The 18185-nt window shown below is 47.5% G+C and overlaps 1 protein-coding gene across 1 annotated transcript in view; it reads left to right on the forward strand.

Annotated features, from left to right (window-relative positions):
• The window catches only part of SCPEP1 (serine carboxypeptidase 1), a 201885-nt gene that overhangs the window by 72622 nt on the left and 111078 nt on the right, over positions 1-18185 (forward strand). The window contains exon 8 of the mRNA XM_085617186.1: positions 1761-1889. Coding sequence (XP_085473312.1) covers positions 1761-1889 — 129 coding nt within the window. The remainder of the gene's footprint in view (positions 1-1760; positions 1890-18185) is intronic.

Below are 18185 nucleotides of genomic sequence, written 5' to 3' on the forward strand. Positions count from 1 at the left end.
AAGGACTAAAAAGAAACCATATTCGGAAATTGGCATACTATGTAGATCCCAGAACTTGAATGGGGGGGTTAACATACACAATATGGAATGCCTGTGTGGAGAATATAGGAGCTAAATCGGATGAGAGATCCCATTGAGGCATCACATGAGAACTTTTTGTATTATACCCTCCATTGTAAACTGTATCGCAGCTCAGAAGATGCTGAATAACGCCATGGGTGGTACTTAAATTCAAACTGAATGTAATAAGTTCATAACTGATGATTTATAACTGTTGCAACCTACTTTGGGGAAATAATTGCTCTGTGGCTGAGCTCGGACCCAGGGTTTACTGTTGACTTTTAGTTGCTGTATGTTTGAATGTAAAAAACACCAAGTGGCTCCGCTGGTTAGTAAAGAAAAACACGATCTATTGATTGTTTTTATAGGTGATATAGTTCTGTGTAATGATGGTGATAATTTGGGAACAAAATGCGGTTGATATATTAAAGTGGCAGAAAGTTTTCACAAATGTCCTTGAGCCTTAAGATAACTAATGCTTGTCAAAATAATACGCAGGTTACCCACATGGTAGAATTAGTAGTCCAGCCTAATAATTTTTCATATCATATTTTTAATTTTGAATAGAAGGAGAAGGGTAGCTCTACTTTTGCCCCAGATGTAATGATGCAAAAGAAACATTTGATGGACGCAATGCTGGACAATGCAAAAATTCACTCCCAGTCACAAGGATCTGGGTTAAATCCATAATTCTTTTGCTCACTACACCACCCTAGTTTGAACCACGCCATATGCAAATCAGTCTTGAACCGGTTCCTTTTGGGAACATTCCAGCACGAACTGCCAAGCCAGGTCCTCCCTGGATGGGAAACAAGCTTCCTGGGACCAGTTTTTGGGCATCATCCTTCCTCAGCCAGGCTAGCTTGAATTCAGTGGTGTAGTGAGCACGGGATCCACGTCTGGGCATACCCTTCCCACTTAGGGCGACATATGCAAAAGAAACAATTGATGGACGGAATGCTGGACAATGCAAACATTCACCCCCAGTCACAAGGTCTGGGATAAATACATCATTCTTTTGCTCACCACTGGGCAAAAGAACGAAGGATTTAACCCAGATCTCTTGACTGGGGGAGAATGTTTGAATCATTTGTTGAAGTTACACTTTTCGCCCTAAGTGGGACGGTTATGCCCAGATGTGGGTCCCTTGCTCACTGTGCCACTGGATTCAAGCTAGCCTGGCTGATGAAGGGTGCCATACTCCCTAACCGGTCCCAGGAGGCTTGTTTCCGGTCCAGGGAGGACCTGGCTTGGCAGTTCGGTCTGGACTGTTCCCATGAGGGACAGGGTCAAGACTCATTTGCATATGGCTGGATCCAATCTGGGGTGGCATAGTGGGCAAAAGAACCATGGATTTAACCCAGATCTCTTGACTAGGGGATAATGTTTGAATCATTCAGCATTCCGTCCATCATTTGTTGCAGTTACAATCAGATGTAATGATGGCCGGTTTACACTGTAAAGCTTTAAGAAAAATAGTCTTCTTTGTCAGAATTAGGACTAGTTCCTTTACTTTTCCTATATATTCCGCTTGCTAAAATCTTTTAAATGGAAAAAACATTAAGCATGTTGGTTGTATTTTGAGCACATTTTAACAACATTGAATGTGTGGGTCCATTAGGTTTTAACTCTCCTGTGAAGTATTGCAGTAAGCGAATACTCTGTATTCATTTTCTTGCCATGATTGTATTGTATTTCAGTCTCTTCTTGACGATGAAGGCCTGGGCGAGGTCACTGAAATTGCAAATGAAGTCATGGATGCCATAAACAAAGAGAAGTACCTGGAAGCCACTAACTTGTGGAGTCAAACTGAAGATGTGATCGAGGAAGTAAGATTGTGTTCATTGGATTCGTAGAGTTCAGTCTTTAAAGAGTAAACACTACAGAGATGCTACATATTTGAGTGGTTTAGGATGCTAAATTGATAAATCTACATACTACTATCCTCAATTCTCAATTATGGCAGAAACTACGTTGTCTGCTACAAAAAAAAAGCTTCTACTCACCACCCAACTTGCCTTCGAACATCTTATCTACCTTCAATTTGCCCTTTGCACTGTCAGCTCCGTGGTTTGGGTTACTGAAGTTATGTGATCTTTTCTCTTTTTTTCACGTATTCAAAGAAAATGGCAGTGATAGTCTCTTTAATATAATACATTGATTGGAATTCAGTTTTTTAACTTAATGTATAATTAACATTTTGGATAAGAAACTGGAACAACATCAGTTTCTTTGTAATCTCTCTTGTACATTAATAAGCTTACTCCATTGTGTGATGTAATTGCTGTACACAAAGATATCTACAATTAACAAAGAATATGTATAGGCTTCCTTATCTTTCTGATGAATGCCCTTGTATTTGTATTTAGTGCAACTTGTAAAAATTGCATTCTCCCTGCTTCATATACCTTGCTGGTTTACTCTCCGGTTTTTAGGACTCGGCTAGCGAAGGCTGCGCTTGCGCAGCCTCGCTCGCGAGATTTAATGACTTGGAGAAGAGGGGCTTGAACCCGCCCCTCTTCTCCCCTCTTCTCCATTGGCTGGCCTCTTGAATGCTGACCAGCCATTGGAGAAGAGGTTTGTCTCTCCGAACAGGCCCCGTCCTTTTCGGATTCGGGGGCGTGTTTTTTGCTACTTTTCTCATTATCTCCTCCAGCCAATGGCAAGAGGAGAACACGCCCCCGAATCCGAAACCACCCCTGCCTTTCTCCGAGGCATTTCTGCTTCGCCTCGGAGAAAGGCGGTGATGGCGTATCAGGCTCTCCAGCCCCTGAGGTCGGGTTGCCAAAACATGTCTGTGCTGTGTGCTACGAGGATCAACCCACAGGAGTCGATGAGGTGAGCCATGTCTTTAAGGGAGACATACTACATACAGATTTCATTTGGCCTTTAAAATGTAGAAGACAGGAATGTTTCTTAGTTTGCCAAGTGACAGCGGGTCACAAAGGCCGTCTACGTCTCACCCCGTGTGCCGTATGTAACGCTAAGCTCGAAGCATCGTTTGGACCATTTAATTTTGGATATTCCATCACTCTATCTAGGTAAATATTGCTCCCCCTCAGCCTGCTCTGTTCACCACACCTCACTATTCACCTAACGCGCCTATTTCTCCGTTCTAGTCTACCTTGATTTCACCTGGCGAACTATTTTGCCCTTGGCTCCGGCCGGATCGTGCATTCGCCTTCTAGCTCACACTAGGTAATTATTTTTCCTTCCGCCGTTGTTCACCATTACACTCACCATCCACTCCCTAATACGGTATCTTGCCCCCCCCCCCCCCGTGAACCTCCACTGTACCTGATTACCGTTGTTGCCGTCGTCACTGGACGGCTCTAGTATTCGCCACTCCAGGTGAGACCATTGCTCACTGTAGTCACACGCTGTTCACATCCCCCCCTAACAATCCGCTCGTCAACCCTCTACTCCGTGACAACTTACATCACAGCGCCAACACTACCACTGTTTAAATTGTTCCTCTTTCACTGCCTGATGCTACCCGCTCACCTAGCCTTGTTGCCTCTGCTCATAGTTCCTCATCACGCACCTCGCCCCGTTTAGCCTACGATTATTGCAGACGCATTTCCTCACATCACGCTCATACTCTTCACCAGTTAGCAAGCCACCCTGAACGGTTATCTCTTGTCATTTACCACTTACACGGCTTAATTGCACCCGCCACTTATCCATTAGCACTTGACTCTTGAATACAACGCATGCCGACACACCCGCATGCATTCTCGGTATTACACCTGCATCCTCTGCGCGACTTAATCTTGTTTAACTTACCATGAGTGGACCGCCCTACATTTTCTCTTTCATTTTTTCCTCAATTTTTTCCTCTCTATATCACCCCTGGTTGTTTACCCACAGGCAATTTCGTTTACAATCAGGCATGTACACATTAATGTCCTGATGATGATCCTGATACTCCTCTAACAGGATCGAAACGTCGTCGACCCCTTCTAAAATAGCATGCACGTTAATCCATTGTGTCAAAAAAGTGCATCAGCTGTTTTGAAAAAAGCTTACAACATTGGATAATGTAAAAAGCTCCTTTTGTCTTGCCTGAAATGCCTTTGTTTGTTTTGTAATGTTATTGTTCTAATTGGATACAGGACTGTGTCCCACAAGTACGTTGTTCCTTTATATGTGCATATATTTTCTATTGCAAAATTAAATTGGTTGTCCGGCTGGACTTCCAGAATATAGTATCGATTCTGAACTATATTTATCTAACCATTATCCTAACTATTTGAGGATCATTGTTGTTTGTACTGTATGTAACGCTAAGGGCAAGCCCTCCTGTACGGCCCTGCACCGCACTGGCCGTGCTGTAGTAATGTCCGACGGAGGTCGCCGTGCGTCTGTGTATTTGTTACTGTAAGCTCCACACCTCTGTGCCTGTTGGAATGGCCTCGCCGTGAGGTTTGCAGCACCACCCCTCCCCCACCCGTTCCTCTAGACGTGATGTCACTGGTAGATTTGCAGCGCTCCATCACCCCCCCCCCCATCCCTGTGCCTGCTGGAACCGTGTCCATTTAAGCATTGCAGCCCCCCGCCCCCGTGTATTTAGAAACTAGATCCCTGTGAGGGTTGCAGGCTCCCTCTCACGAACAGTGTGCTCTGAGCTCCACGTGCAGCCCTTTTCCTAGGCGTCACAGTGACTCCCCTTCCGCGAGTGTTGGCCTCTCTTCCGCATCTGATCTGCTGCGCTCCTCTGCAGAGTACTGCGTGGAAAGTCTCTCCTTATCGGCGCTGCCCTTTGCACTGGCCGTGCTGTAGTAATGTCCGACGGAGGTCGCCGAGCGTCTGTGTATTTGTTACTGTAAGCTCCACACCTCTGTGCCTGTTGGAATGGCCTCGCCGTGAGGTTTGCAGCACCACCCCTCCCCCACCCGTTCCTCCACCCGTTCCTCTAGACGTGATATCACTGGTAGATTTGCAGCGCTCCATCCCCCCCCCTGTGCCTGCTGGAACCGTGTCCATTTAAGCATTGCAGCCCCCCGCCCCCGTGTATGTAGAAACTAGATCCCTGTGAGGGTTGCCGGCTCCCTTTCACGAACAGTGTGCTGTGAGCTCCTCTTGCAGCCCTTTTCAGAGGCGTCACAGTGACTCCCCTTCCGCGAGTGTTGGCCTCTCTTCCGCATCTGATCTGCGCTCCCCGGCAGAAAACTGTGTGGAAAGTCTCTCCTTATCGGCGCTGCCCTTTGCACTGGCCGTGCTGGTAGATTTGCAGCGCTCCATTTCCCCCCCCCCCCGTGCCTGCTGGAACCGTGTCCATTTAAGCATTTTCGTCAGATGGCAACGCATTACTCTGCACCTGACACTTGTTGCCTCTACTCTCCCTCTCGGCCCAGTTTACCCGCCCACTCTCTGGCACGCGACCATACTCCACTCCCCCAGCACTGGTTCTCCCGCCTTACTCCCGCTCCCTCCGGCAGCACGTGCTCCTCATCCACCTTTACCCGGTCCTCCTGCACGTGCTACCCCTCCTTTCTCTTCCTCAGGGCTTGGCGGTCCTCACTTTTTTTTCTACCCCTCTTCACTGACTCTATACTGCCCAACTTTTATCGTCCTTCAGCACTGACTCTCCGTGGCTTCTTGGTACTCACTCATCATATGTAAAGCGCTCTATCCTATTTGGGTAATGACGCTATATAAAACAGCGCAAATAAATACATAGTCCTTCACTGCCTCTACAACGCCCCGTTCCCCCGACACACAATAAGACTAGCTCTCCCTCCTCTCTTTCTTAGGGCCTCCCCCAAGGGCTCAATCCACCCTTTCAGCACTGCCACCCTTCTCTCTCCATCTTTGTGCCCGCCCCTCGCGCCACATTCTCTCCTCCACCCTGGCTCTCCCTCCAGCCACCCACAGCACTGGCTAACATTCTTCCCCGGCCACACTTCACCAGCCCTCCTCCGTGGTTTGCTTTCCATGCCTCGCCCGTCTCCCAGCACGGGCTCTCCCTTCTATCGCTAGCCTTTCCCCGATCACTTCAGCACTACCTCCCAGCACCCTTTTCCTCCGCCGTGACTGGTTCCCTCTGTCCCTAACCGCCTGTCTCTCACCCTCCCGGGCACCGACTTCAATCTCCCTTTCTCCTCCACCACTACACCCCTCTTCCCCCCGAGCACGGGCTATCTAGCCTCATCTTTCTTCGGTAATGGTATTTTCTCCTCTCGACTTTTTTAGGCACTTACTTTGATGTTTTTTCTCTCACCCTGTTCTTCGATTACACCCCCCCCCCCCTCATCCTCCAGCACCACCACCACCACCACCCTCCCACGCACGTCATCCAGGAGTAGATCGCTGTTTTTTTTTTTCTCTAACACATCTCCGAAAGCTCTATTCCCTCTCCTGCCACTCTTTCTCCAGCACTAGCTTGCGCTCCTTCACCCACCATTTCCCCTCTGTCACCACATCTCCATCGGCCCCTCACCCCGACCACCGCCTTTAGCATTGAGTCTCTCTTTAGCACGTATACTCGGCCCTTGCAGCACTGTTCTAGCTTCCCCGTTCTCCTCTTTTGAACACATTGGCCACTTGCCGCCCACCGTTACCCCTCCATCACTGTCAGTTGTTTTTGTCCAGGTCCAGGTACTGGACGATGTCATTGGTGACACGCAGGGTGGGGAGGAGACTGACAAAATGCTGCAACTCAGGGCCGACTTATCCGACAGCGCTATTATGTGGCTTTGAAAAGCAAATTATATGGTACATTGTGAATGAAACAAATTATGTGCCACGTTTTTGCATTATTGTGTAGTTATTTTGAAATTTTTATACATTGCTGCAAAATAGACCCCAATGGTGGTGAAAAGGTCAGGTACAAAATTATATTTACAGACTTTAGCAGCCTGTTGGTGTTGCTGCTTTCACGCCCTTGTGTGATGTCCATCTCTTCTTTGTGTTCCTAATCCTGTTAGGGGTTTCTCGTTGGGTGGTAAGAGGCTAATGCAGAGAACGTCCAAGAACCCCCGGATGCGTAAATTTGGCTGTTATAAAGCGACCCAAGCTACTTCATATCAAACAAATGTATTTTCACAAACCGTACTGGTGCAAGATGAGCGCTGAATAGAGGAGGCGAAGGTAAACACACAACAAAAGTCACAAACCACGCTCGTTTGCCAAGCGACGCAATTTGAAGGAAGCAAAGCTTTGCAAGAAAAGACAATGAGACCATTAATTATATGTTCGAGGCATATGAGCTGCAGATTGTACACTTAGCATAGATCGCCATCTGGTGTTGGGCCCGGATGTTTGCAGTTTGTTTTTCTTCTTGGACAGTCTTTGGAAGTCACGAGTTTGGTGACTCCTCCTTCGGTCCGTACTGCGCATGGGCTTCGGCTCCATCCTCAGATTGTTTTTTTCCGCCATCGGGCTCGGATGTGATACTTCGTGCTCCGGCTTCGAACTTCTACGGTTCCAGCCTCGACGGAAAATCCTCGTATCTTCGAGTTTCTTCATCATCATCTTCTCTCTCGAAGCGGCACTTTTCTCCATCCCGTACATCGGCACCGGCCTTCGGGCCCTCCTCGACTCCGGTCCCGGCCGATGGAAAGGACTCCGTTCAAAAAGTGCCCAAAATGTGGGTCTAAATTTCCCCACACCGACCTCCATCAGGTGTGTAATCTTTGCCTCTCTCCAGAACACGAGGCCAGAGACTGCCCCGCCTGTAAGTCTTTTCGATCGAAGAAAACCATCCGGGATCGAAAAGCTCGACGCACCATGGCACACTCATCGTCTGCAGCTCCACCGGACATCTTCGGAGACGGCGCCGAAGCTTCGGGGCAAACACACACCGAGCAGGAAGAAGACGTCGTCAGCGCTTCCGAAGCCGACGACTCCGACGTGGAGGACATCACACCGGCGCAGCGGGCCGTGAGTACTGTGCCCCCTCCGACCCCCGCGCCCAAAACCAAAGAGACTCAGGTTACTCCCTCGCCTGCCGGCCTGGGCAAAACCAAGACCAAAGCTTCGATCACCCCACCTTCGGGCTCGGTGTCGAAGCATCCAAAGTCTCACGGCAGCTCGGGATCGAGCCAGCCGACGCCCGGTGCCGAAAAACAGCATCCGGCACCGAAGAAAGCAATATCCAGCTCGACTCCGAAGCCACCGGTGCCGAAGCCTGGACTCTCGGTGCCGACCAAACACAAACATAAATCTGTCGGCTCCGACGCCGAAAACTCCTTCGACGCCGAAAAAACAGGAGGCCCCAAAAAAGCATGGCGCACACAAACCATCGAAGCCCTCGGCTCCGAAATCACCGGTGCCGACGGACGATTCGACGCCACTGGCTCTGTTTACACCAGACCCTCTACAAAAGACTCTGTCCAAAGATCCAAAGACTGGACTATTGACTTTAATTATCAAGAAAAGACGCCTTGATACTCCGGCTCCTCCTCCACCACCCAAAAGGAAGGACTCTGCTACTTCACCCCTCAGAGTGCCCTTCCAACTACCGCCTCCCCTACCTCCTCCACCACCTCCACCCCCTCCCCCTCCCAGGTCTCCGCCACCTCCACCTCACTACGATCCGGCCCCATCCCCAGATCCGGATGACGGGGACCCGGACAATTACCCGGCGGACGCCCCAATGGATCCCACTCCACCAGGGACCCCAGACCCATGGGAGGATTACAATAACCCTGATATACCAGACATACCTCAGGACGACCTATACCCATCCAGGCCGTCTCCTCCAGAGGACTCCTTAGGGTTTCATCATTTAGTGCAGAGAGCAGCACACTACCATGGGGTGGACATGCACAGTGAACCAGTGGAAGAAGACTTCCTACTGGATACATTTGACATACAAGACAAATCCACTTCTATTTTACCCATGCTTAAGGGTGTCACCAAGCACGCTACAGAGGTGTTCAAAGACCCTGTCAGGGCCAGAGTACTGAACCCTAGAATAGAGAAGAAGTACAAAGCGGCACCCACAGACCCTGCATACATTAAGGGCCCTGCTCCCCTAGATTCCCTAGTTGTCTCCACAGCTAGAAAGCGGGCTAACTCCCAATCCTCAGGAGAAGCCCCACCGCCAGACAAGGAATCTAAACTTCTGGACGCGTCTGGTAAACGCACCGCCTCCCAAGCTGCAAACATGTGGCGCATTGCAAACACACAAGCACTGCTTGCGCAATATGACAGAGCACACTATGACGAACTAGAGGCTCTTATGCAGCACCTTCCAGAAAAACACAAGCGCAAGGCTCATGACCTAATACAGGAGGGTAAACTAATTACAAACACCTCCATTAAGTGTGCCCTCGATGCAGCCGACACTGCTTCTAGAGCCATAAATACAAGTGTCCTGCTTCGTCGCCATGCCTGGCTCAGGATCTCAGGGTTCAAACCTGAAGTCCAGGCGTCCATACTCAATCACCCCTTTGACCAGCAAACTCTCTTTGGGCCAAAGGTAGACGAAGCGTTGGAAAAGATGAAAAAGGACACAGACACAGCAAAGTCTATGGGGGCACTCCAAACACAAGCCTCTAAACGTTCCTTTCGACGCTCGTCCTTTCGTGGCACAGGCAGAGGCTCCTCCACCGATAACGCCTCTACCTCCTACAAGTCCCCTCCTCAAAATACCTTTTCAAAGGGCAATCAAAGGGGCGGTTAGAGAGGCAACAACAATAAGGGCAGGGGCAAAACCAACAACACCCGTTCTGCCACCCCACCCGCACAATGACTCCCCTCCGCTCCCCCCAGACCATCCCACTCCGGTCGGGGGCAGACTACAAGACTTTATCCACACATGGGAGTCCATAACATCGGACAAATGGGTGACCCAAATCATTCGGTCAGGGTACTGTCTCGAACTAACATCTACCCCACCCAATATCCCACCAAGGCACCGTCCAATGTCTCAAGAACATTCCACACTGCTCAAACAAGAGGTACTCTCACTCCTCCAAAAACACGCTATAGAGCAGGTCCCAGTCAATCAACAAAATCTAGGGGTCTACTCCCTATATTTCTTAATACCAAAGAAAGACGGGACCCTCAGACCCATTCTCGACCTCCGGCCTCTAAATGCCTACATACATTCAGACCATTTTCACATGGTCACCCTACAGCAAGTCCTCCCACTCCTCTGCCAGGGAGACTTCCTCACAACCTTGGATCTGAAAGACGCATACTTTCACATTCCAATACACCCCTCTCACAGGAAATACCTCAGGTTCGTGGTGGACGGGCAACATTACCAATTCACGGTTCTCCCCTTCGGGGTCACCACCGCACCACGGGTGTTTACCAAATGCCTAGCAGTAGTAGCAGCACACCTCAGACGTCAACATATTCGCGTCTTCCCTTACCTAGACGACTGGCTGATAAAAGCCGCGTCCTACAACCAATGTGTGCAACATACAAACAGCACCATCCAACTGCTCCACCAGCTAGGCTTCACGGTGAACTACCAAAAGTCCCACCTCATACCATCTCACACAAAGCAATATCTCGGGGCCACTATAGACACCTCCAAAGGTATTGCCTATCCAAACTCAGCCAGAATCACAAGCATTCAAGCCTTACGCAAAACATTCCTTCCTCAACACTCTCTTCCAGCAAGAGTGTTTATGAAGCTTATAGGAATGATGGCGTCTTGCATCTTCATAGTGCCCCATGCAAGACTCCACATGCGTCCACTTCAAGAGTGCCTAGCACAACAGTGGAACCAGGCCCAGGGGCAGCTGACAGATCTGGTGTTGGTGGACGGCCGCACACATCACTCTCTGCAGTGGTGGAACACCACAAACCTTTCCAAAGGGCGGCCGTTCCTGGACCCGGTTCCTCAGGTGACTCTAACAGCGGACGCATCGCTCTCCGGCTGGGGAGCGCACCTTCTACACCTCACCATGCAAGGTCTATGGACGCCACAGCAAAAAACGCTCCACATCAACCATCTGGAGCTCTTGGCGATCTTTCTAGCCCTAAAATCTTTCCAAAAACAGATTTCGGGCAAAGCAGTCCTCATTCGCACAGACAATATGACTGCAATGTATTATATCCAAAAACAGGGGGGGACACACTCTCCCCAGCTCTCCCGCTTAGCCCAGAGCATATGGAGATGGGCAATTCCTCAAAACATCTTTCTCCTGGCACAGCACGTTCCAGGCGTACAAAACACCATGGCAGATCTGCTCAGCAGACAAACGCAACAACTACACGAATGGGAACTGCATCCACAAGTTCTTCACCCATTCTTCCAACAGTGGGGGCATCCTCAGATAGACCTCTTCGCCACCCACGAAAACAAAAAATGCCCAAGCTTCGCCGCCAGATACCCACACCCATTGTCCAAGGGCAATGCGATATGGATGAACTGGTCAGGCAGATTTGCATACGCCTTTCCACCTCTCCCACTAATTCCATTAGTGGTCAGGAAGCTACAACAGCACTCCCTCACACTCATTCTGGTAGCTCCGACGTGGGCCAGGCAGCCGTGGTACACCACGCTACTACAACTGTCAGTGGTACCACATCAAAAACTGCATCTATCCCCATGCCTCCTAACCCAGAACCATGGAGAAATCAGGCACCCGGACCCAGCTCAGCTCAACCTGGCGATCTGGCTCCTGAAATCCTAGAATTCGGATACCTTAACCTTCCCCCTGATTGCATGAACATCATCATGGAAGCCAGACGTCCTACCACTAGAGCATGCTATGCCGCAAAGTGGAAAAGATTTGTAATTTACTGCCGTAACAATACAATCAACCCTCTAGATGCATCCATACAGCACATCATATGCTATCTGCTCCATCTTCACAGGTGTAACCTGGCATATTCATCCATACGCCTACACCTAGCAGCGATCGCTGCTTATCTACAAAACAGACAGCATTTATCACTCTTCAGAGTGCCCGCTATTAAAGCCTTCATGGAAGGCCTTAAACGCGTAATTCCTCCCAGGGCACCACCTTCCCCTGTATGGAATCTAAATTTAGTTCTTACACGACTAATGGGTCCGCCCTTCGAACCAATGCACAAATGTGAGCTACAGTTTCTCACCTGGAAAACAGCTTTCCTTGTAGCTATCACTTCCCTTAGAAGGGTTGGTGAAATACAAGCGTTCACCATACAGGAACCCTACATACAAATGCATCACAGCAAGGTCATACTTCGCACAAATCCGAAGTTTCTGCCCAAAGTCATTTCCCCCTTCCACCTCAATCAATCAGTGGAATTACCTGTCTTCTTTTCGCAACCCCAATCTGTTGCAGAAAGGGCCTTACACACACTTGATGTGAAAAGGGCGTTGCTATACTACATACAAAGAACGCAACCCTTCAGGAAGACTAAACAATTGTTCGTTTCCTTCTCTCCACCACATAAAGGCAACCCCATTTCTAAATCAGGGATAGCTAGGTGGATTGTAAAATGCATACAAATTTGCTATCAAAAGGCAAAGAGAACATTATCTGTTCCTCCTAAAGCCCACTCTACAAGAAAGTTAGGGGCTTCTATGGCTTTTCTAGGGAATATACCCTTAGATGACATCTGCAAAGCAGCCACATGGTCTACACCGCACACCTTCACAAAACACTACTGTGTAGATGTGCATTCCAAGCAGCAAGCTAGGGTGGGCCAGGCTGTACTAAAGACACTTTTTCTAACAGCTGCAACGGATACCGGTGGTCGCCGCTAAGGTTGGGTACTGCTATATAATCTATGCTAAGTGTACAATCTGCAGCTCATATGCCTCGAACGGAATATGCTACTTACCAGTATGCATCTGTTCTTGGCATGTAGAGCTGCAGAGTTGTACACGCCCACCCGCCTCCCCGGCTACCTGTATCCGTTCCAGTCTATCTTATTTAGATACAACACATGGGTTTCTCACTGTTATTACTACGCTCCATCATTTCCCTGTTGGCGAAAAACAATCTGAGGATGGAGCCGAAGCCCATGCGCAGTACGGACCGAAGGAGGAGTCACCAAACTCGTGACTTCCAAAGACTGTCCAAGAAGAAAAACAAACTGCAAACATCCGGGCCCAACACCAGATGGCGATCTATGCTAAGTGTACAACTCTGCAGCTCTACATGCCAAGAACAGATGCATACTGGTAAGTAGCATATTCCATACAGAGACCAGCAGACGTCATCAGAGTGTGTGTGTGTGTGTGTGTGTGTGTGTGTGTGTGTGTGTGTGTGTGTGTGTGTGTAGCTTTTTTTGTAGGTGGCTCTGTGTGGGTGGCTCTATTTGTGTGTGGGTTGCTCTATGTGAATAGCTCTGTGTAGGTGGCTCTGTGTGTGTGGGTGGCTCTGTCTGGGTGCAAATGCAATAGGTCTCGCATTTGAGAGAGATTAAGCTATTGACATTGTAAATAACAATGCCGTTTCTTTAAATGTTTTAAAAATATAAACAAAAATGTCATGAGCAATGCCAATAGCTCTAACTTTAACAATGCCGAGACCATTGCATTGTAAATGCTTGTTCAATTTACATCGGTCTTTCTTAGGTTTTCCCCTTTTCTTAAGACTGCATTTCTTTTCCTCTTCCAATTTATCACTTGCACCCTATTCTTTCTCATTAGTAGATGTCTGACTGACCACTTGACCTGTTACTTAAATATTGCCCAATGTGCTTTATGCCATTTTCATTTCTTCTTTGCGTCACATTGCCTGCATTCTTAAATTAACCTTTGCGGGCGGTCTGCTGTTTGACACTACAGTACAAGTTAAGCGTTGTTCACTAGTTTACCTCCACATTTTCTCGTTTTTTGGGGGGGCGGAGGGTGTATAGTGCAAATGTCACTTCTATTACTTAGCCTTCTCGCGCTATAGAATGTCCCAAATTGGCATGCTTAATAAGAAAGATTAACTAATCAACTAAAAAAGCTGAACATTATTTACTTGGGAGGTCATAAACTAAACAGATTGGACTCTGCTTTTAGGTGAAAAGGTCGGGAATTCCAAAGTGTAGCTCCTTGCACCTTAAGTGGTCTTCTGCTTCCATTTAATGACTCTATATTTTTTGAAAATACACTCCAGTTTTCTCTCTGATCTGAGTTTTTGTCTCGCGCATACTGTTCAAATTTGTCTGATAGAAATTTCAGGCTCTTACCATAAAAGACTACAGGAAGGATAGCAGTAGGTTTAAAACTTACAAGTCAGTCATGTCCAGTTGTTTCTTATGCAAAAAGTTACATATGTAGAAAAAGATAGCATAATAAACACTAACAAATGCGTACACAATGCAATTGAAACGTACATGTGGAACACATTTCTTGAAGTTGAATGATACCCGAATCGTGGTCGAATCTCAACAGTGGTTATGAGTTCATGCCTCTTGCTACCATGTTTTGGTGATCCATCAAAGGGGCTCTGTAAGGGTTCTAGTAGTTGGGAGGAGAGGGTATTTGTTGAAATTAGTGGTGAGAGTTTTAGCCCGCAAGGCCTTCCCTAAGATTGAGTTTTAGAGGAAAGCCTCTGAGGATTGTATATCAGTTGAATCCATTTCGTCTCTCCCCGCTTCTGCTGGTCTAATTTATGTCTTTAGGCTCATATCAACTACTTCAACCAAGAAATTGTTGATAACCCTGCAGTGGTCACTGTTTATTAGTATGCAGACACTTAGGCTGAAAACCCCACCTTCTTCTCCTTTCCACTGTTATTACCGTATGCAGAGCATGACCCTCTTTTGTCCTGTTCATCTGGCTTCATTATGACCTCTTTGCTGCAGCAGGAGTGTGGGAGAGAAGCAGAAGCTGTCTCTTCTCTCTCTCTCTCTCTCTCATGTAAAAATGTCATCGCTGATCTTTCTGTTTATCTTACTACGGAGCCTACCTTCAGTGCTCCTATGCTGCTTCAGTAGATCCTGAGTTTTAGATCTGTTTCTTCTATAGTTAATGGAGGGTCTGGCTTTTTAGATTTGCGCTATCTGTTATAATGATTTTAGAGCCAGGGTTTATGGGTATTTCCATACCTACAAACGGTTTCAAAATGGTTCTCCAAAATACCTCCTTTCACTTTGAAGAAAATGGTATCGCCATGCCTTTCAACAACTAGTGGGGGGGAGTGGGGTGAAGGAGTGCTGTGATGCACAATGGGTGTTGTATTGGCAAACAATGTTATTGAAGATCCTAGAAGATTCCACATTTGAGTATAAACATGGGTCCAAAAGTGCTTTACTAGTCAATGATACTTTTGAAAAGGCAGAATAATTTGTGGATGCTGTTATGTCCTCAGCAAGATAACTCCAATAGTTCAAATTAAGTCAGATAGTACTAGTTTAGAATTATTTCATGTTTTCTGATTTTGAGTAACTTGCAGAAGACAGATGGAAAAAAATAAAATAAAGTTTCTTTCATGAGCCCCGTCTTTGGGAAATAGATTATTGACACTTCCACACTTTGGTAGATACCGAGGCAGGGAAGAGGGCTTGAGTATAGGACAAACTTGAAATGTACAGATACTTAATTTGAAATTCTGCTGAGCAAGGCATATTGGAACTAGGAATGAATAGGAGCATGGCTAGTCAGCCTTCTACCCCAAGCAGTAGTTTCTAGTCTTTCCCTTACATTTGTAGGTCACCCTACCATGGGAGCGAAAGAGAAATCTACTGAGGGCTTATTCTCTTGTTCCGAAGCATGTGTTCGAGATGATGACACACTGCCAATGTCCCCTGCTTGAAATGTTTGAGATCCTTTTATTTGTGCTGACTTGGCCTAAAAATATACATACAGTTCTTGCAGTATCTACCTTTCAGATGCTTTTGTCTGCACTCGCTCCCTAGTCCTACTGGGCAAGCGAACTGGCAAAGCCAATATTGAACTTTTATGGCATGCGCATGCCTTATGTGCACACCATAAGCACCTCAAACCTATTACCTTCAACTACTTATCTTCCAACCTTCATCTATGAACCCTTTTAGCATGTGTCTTCAGAAGGCTACTGACTCAAATTCACATTCTTAGGGACCTCACTCGGTCAGCTGCTGGATAACCAAACCATGACTGGGGATCCATTTCAGCAACCCTCTGCCTAGCCAAATTACATGCTTAATTATTTTCTTAAACACACCCTCCCTAGCCTTAAGATGATCATCACAAATGCAAAATCACATACCTAATAACTTGTCACTTTCTACACATGCTCTTCATTATAGAAAAATGTCTCACCTGTATCATGACATTCCTAAACATCTTTGTTCGTAGCATGTGTTGCTGTGGATACACATCCTCTGCATACTCCTCATCTGATGTTGGACTTCGATGTTTGCAACTTATTTTTCTTTTAAGAATTCTCTCGAGTCATGAGGTATATGATGACTCTTCCATATGCCTGCATTGTGCATGGGGTCAACGCCATTTAGTTTTTTTTCCTTTTTTCTTGCATCCAGTTCGGATGTAATAATTGGAGCTTGAGGCACTCATCGGCGCTTTTTTCCACCGTTCCCGGTGTTCTTCCAATATCAATTAGAGCAGAAAATAAGATACTACAGCGAACTTGTTACTGATACCTTAAAGACACTGACAGTCAACAGCCTTCAGTTGCTGGGCTGCTTGCCTGACTTGGGGCCTCAAGCCCCGAGGCATTTATTAGATGATTTCTCATCCAGGAATATTTTCCCCAATTTAGATGATCGGCTGATGAAGAGCTCAAGCTACCGACAAATCCTTGCACATACATAAACCGTTATATCTCTACTACATGACCCTAGGGATGAATCTTGAGTTAGACAAGATGTGATTTGGTAATAATGATGGTAAAACCTTTCTAGGGTCCACTCAATTTGGTAACAGGCAGAGCCTACCCCAGCCAATAAAGAGTCATAGATTTCCAACAGCTTGTCTCTTCTCTTCAGCTAAATACTATCTACCAGTCAGAACAGTTATGTGACTTCTCGCATGTAAGCCTCGAACATTGCTACAGTACCCCATGCCAGCTGCACATGTGTCTGCTTCAAAAGTGCCTTGCAGCACAATGATCTCAAGCGTAGTTTCAGATGAAGTATCTAGTGTTGTTAAAGGCCAATGTTCATCACTCTCTGCAGTGGCAGAACAGCAACAACTTGTTGCAGGGCTGGTTTTTAAAGACCCTTTACCGCAGATCGCCATCACCTTGGATGCATAAAAAGCAGGATGTGGGGCACAACTCACTCGTGCAGCAGTAAATGTTGTGGACCCTGCAACAGCAGGGATACCACATAAACTATCTCAAATTCCTAGCAATCAAACAAGCCTTCAAAGCTGTCCTCCCCTTAGACACAAGGCCAGGGCCGGACTGGAAACCCAAAGCAGCCCTTGCAATTTTGTCGGACCAGCCCCTCCCAACACCCCCCTCCCGCCTCCCCCTGTGGGCTGGGGGGAGGGGGAAGAGGGCACTTCTGCTTTTGTTACTGGGGGCCGATATTGCAGCACCACTGCAAAACCAGCTCCCAGTAACAAAACCGGCTCCCACCCTAAGCCTCCTGGGGAAATGCCCGCTACGGGCAGTCCGGCACTGCACAAGGCAAGGGATAACTAGTCCGAACAGACATAAAAAGGAATGTGCTACCTACAGAAGATGTGGCATCTGCTCTCTCCGCCTTTCCATTCTAGCTCAAACAATTTAGCTTTGGGCCCTCAGACACCACATCCACTTGATAGTGGAGTACCTCCAGAGGCTGGACTTTGACCTACCATGCCTACTTAGGTCACACCAAGGAGTCCATAAATGGAAACTCCGTTCCCAAGTACTAATCAGATACTTCAAATGCTGAAGAACTCCACAGATCTGTTTGCCACCCCAGAGAATGCAAAATGCCCAAACTTCACCTCCCGGTTCCCACACCCGGAGTCTATGGGCTGTGCACTATGGATGAACTGGTCAGGGATATTTGCTTATGTTTTTCTGCCTCTACCTTTCCTTTTACTAGTGGTGTGCAAGATTCAGCTCACTCCACCAACCCAGTTCAGACATGGCCATATGCAAATCAGTCTGACCCTGTGCCTCATGGGAAGAGTCCAGCCCGAACTGCCAAGCCATGTCTTCCCTGGACCGGAAACAAGCATCCTGGGACCGGTTTCTGGCTAATCAGCCATCATCAGCCAGGCTAGCTTGAATCCATTGGCTCAAGCAAGGATCAACCCACCAGGCTCCAGGAATATTGGGGAGTGACCCCTT

This window comes from Triturus cristatus, chromosome 7 (genome assembly GCF_964204655.1).
Source record: "Triturus cristatus chromosome 7, aTriCri1.1, whole genome shotgun sequence".
NCBI classification, from domain to species: domain Eukaryota; kingdom Metazoa; phylum Chordata; class Amphibia; order Caudata; family Salamandridae; genus Triturus; species Triturus cristatus.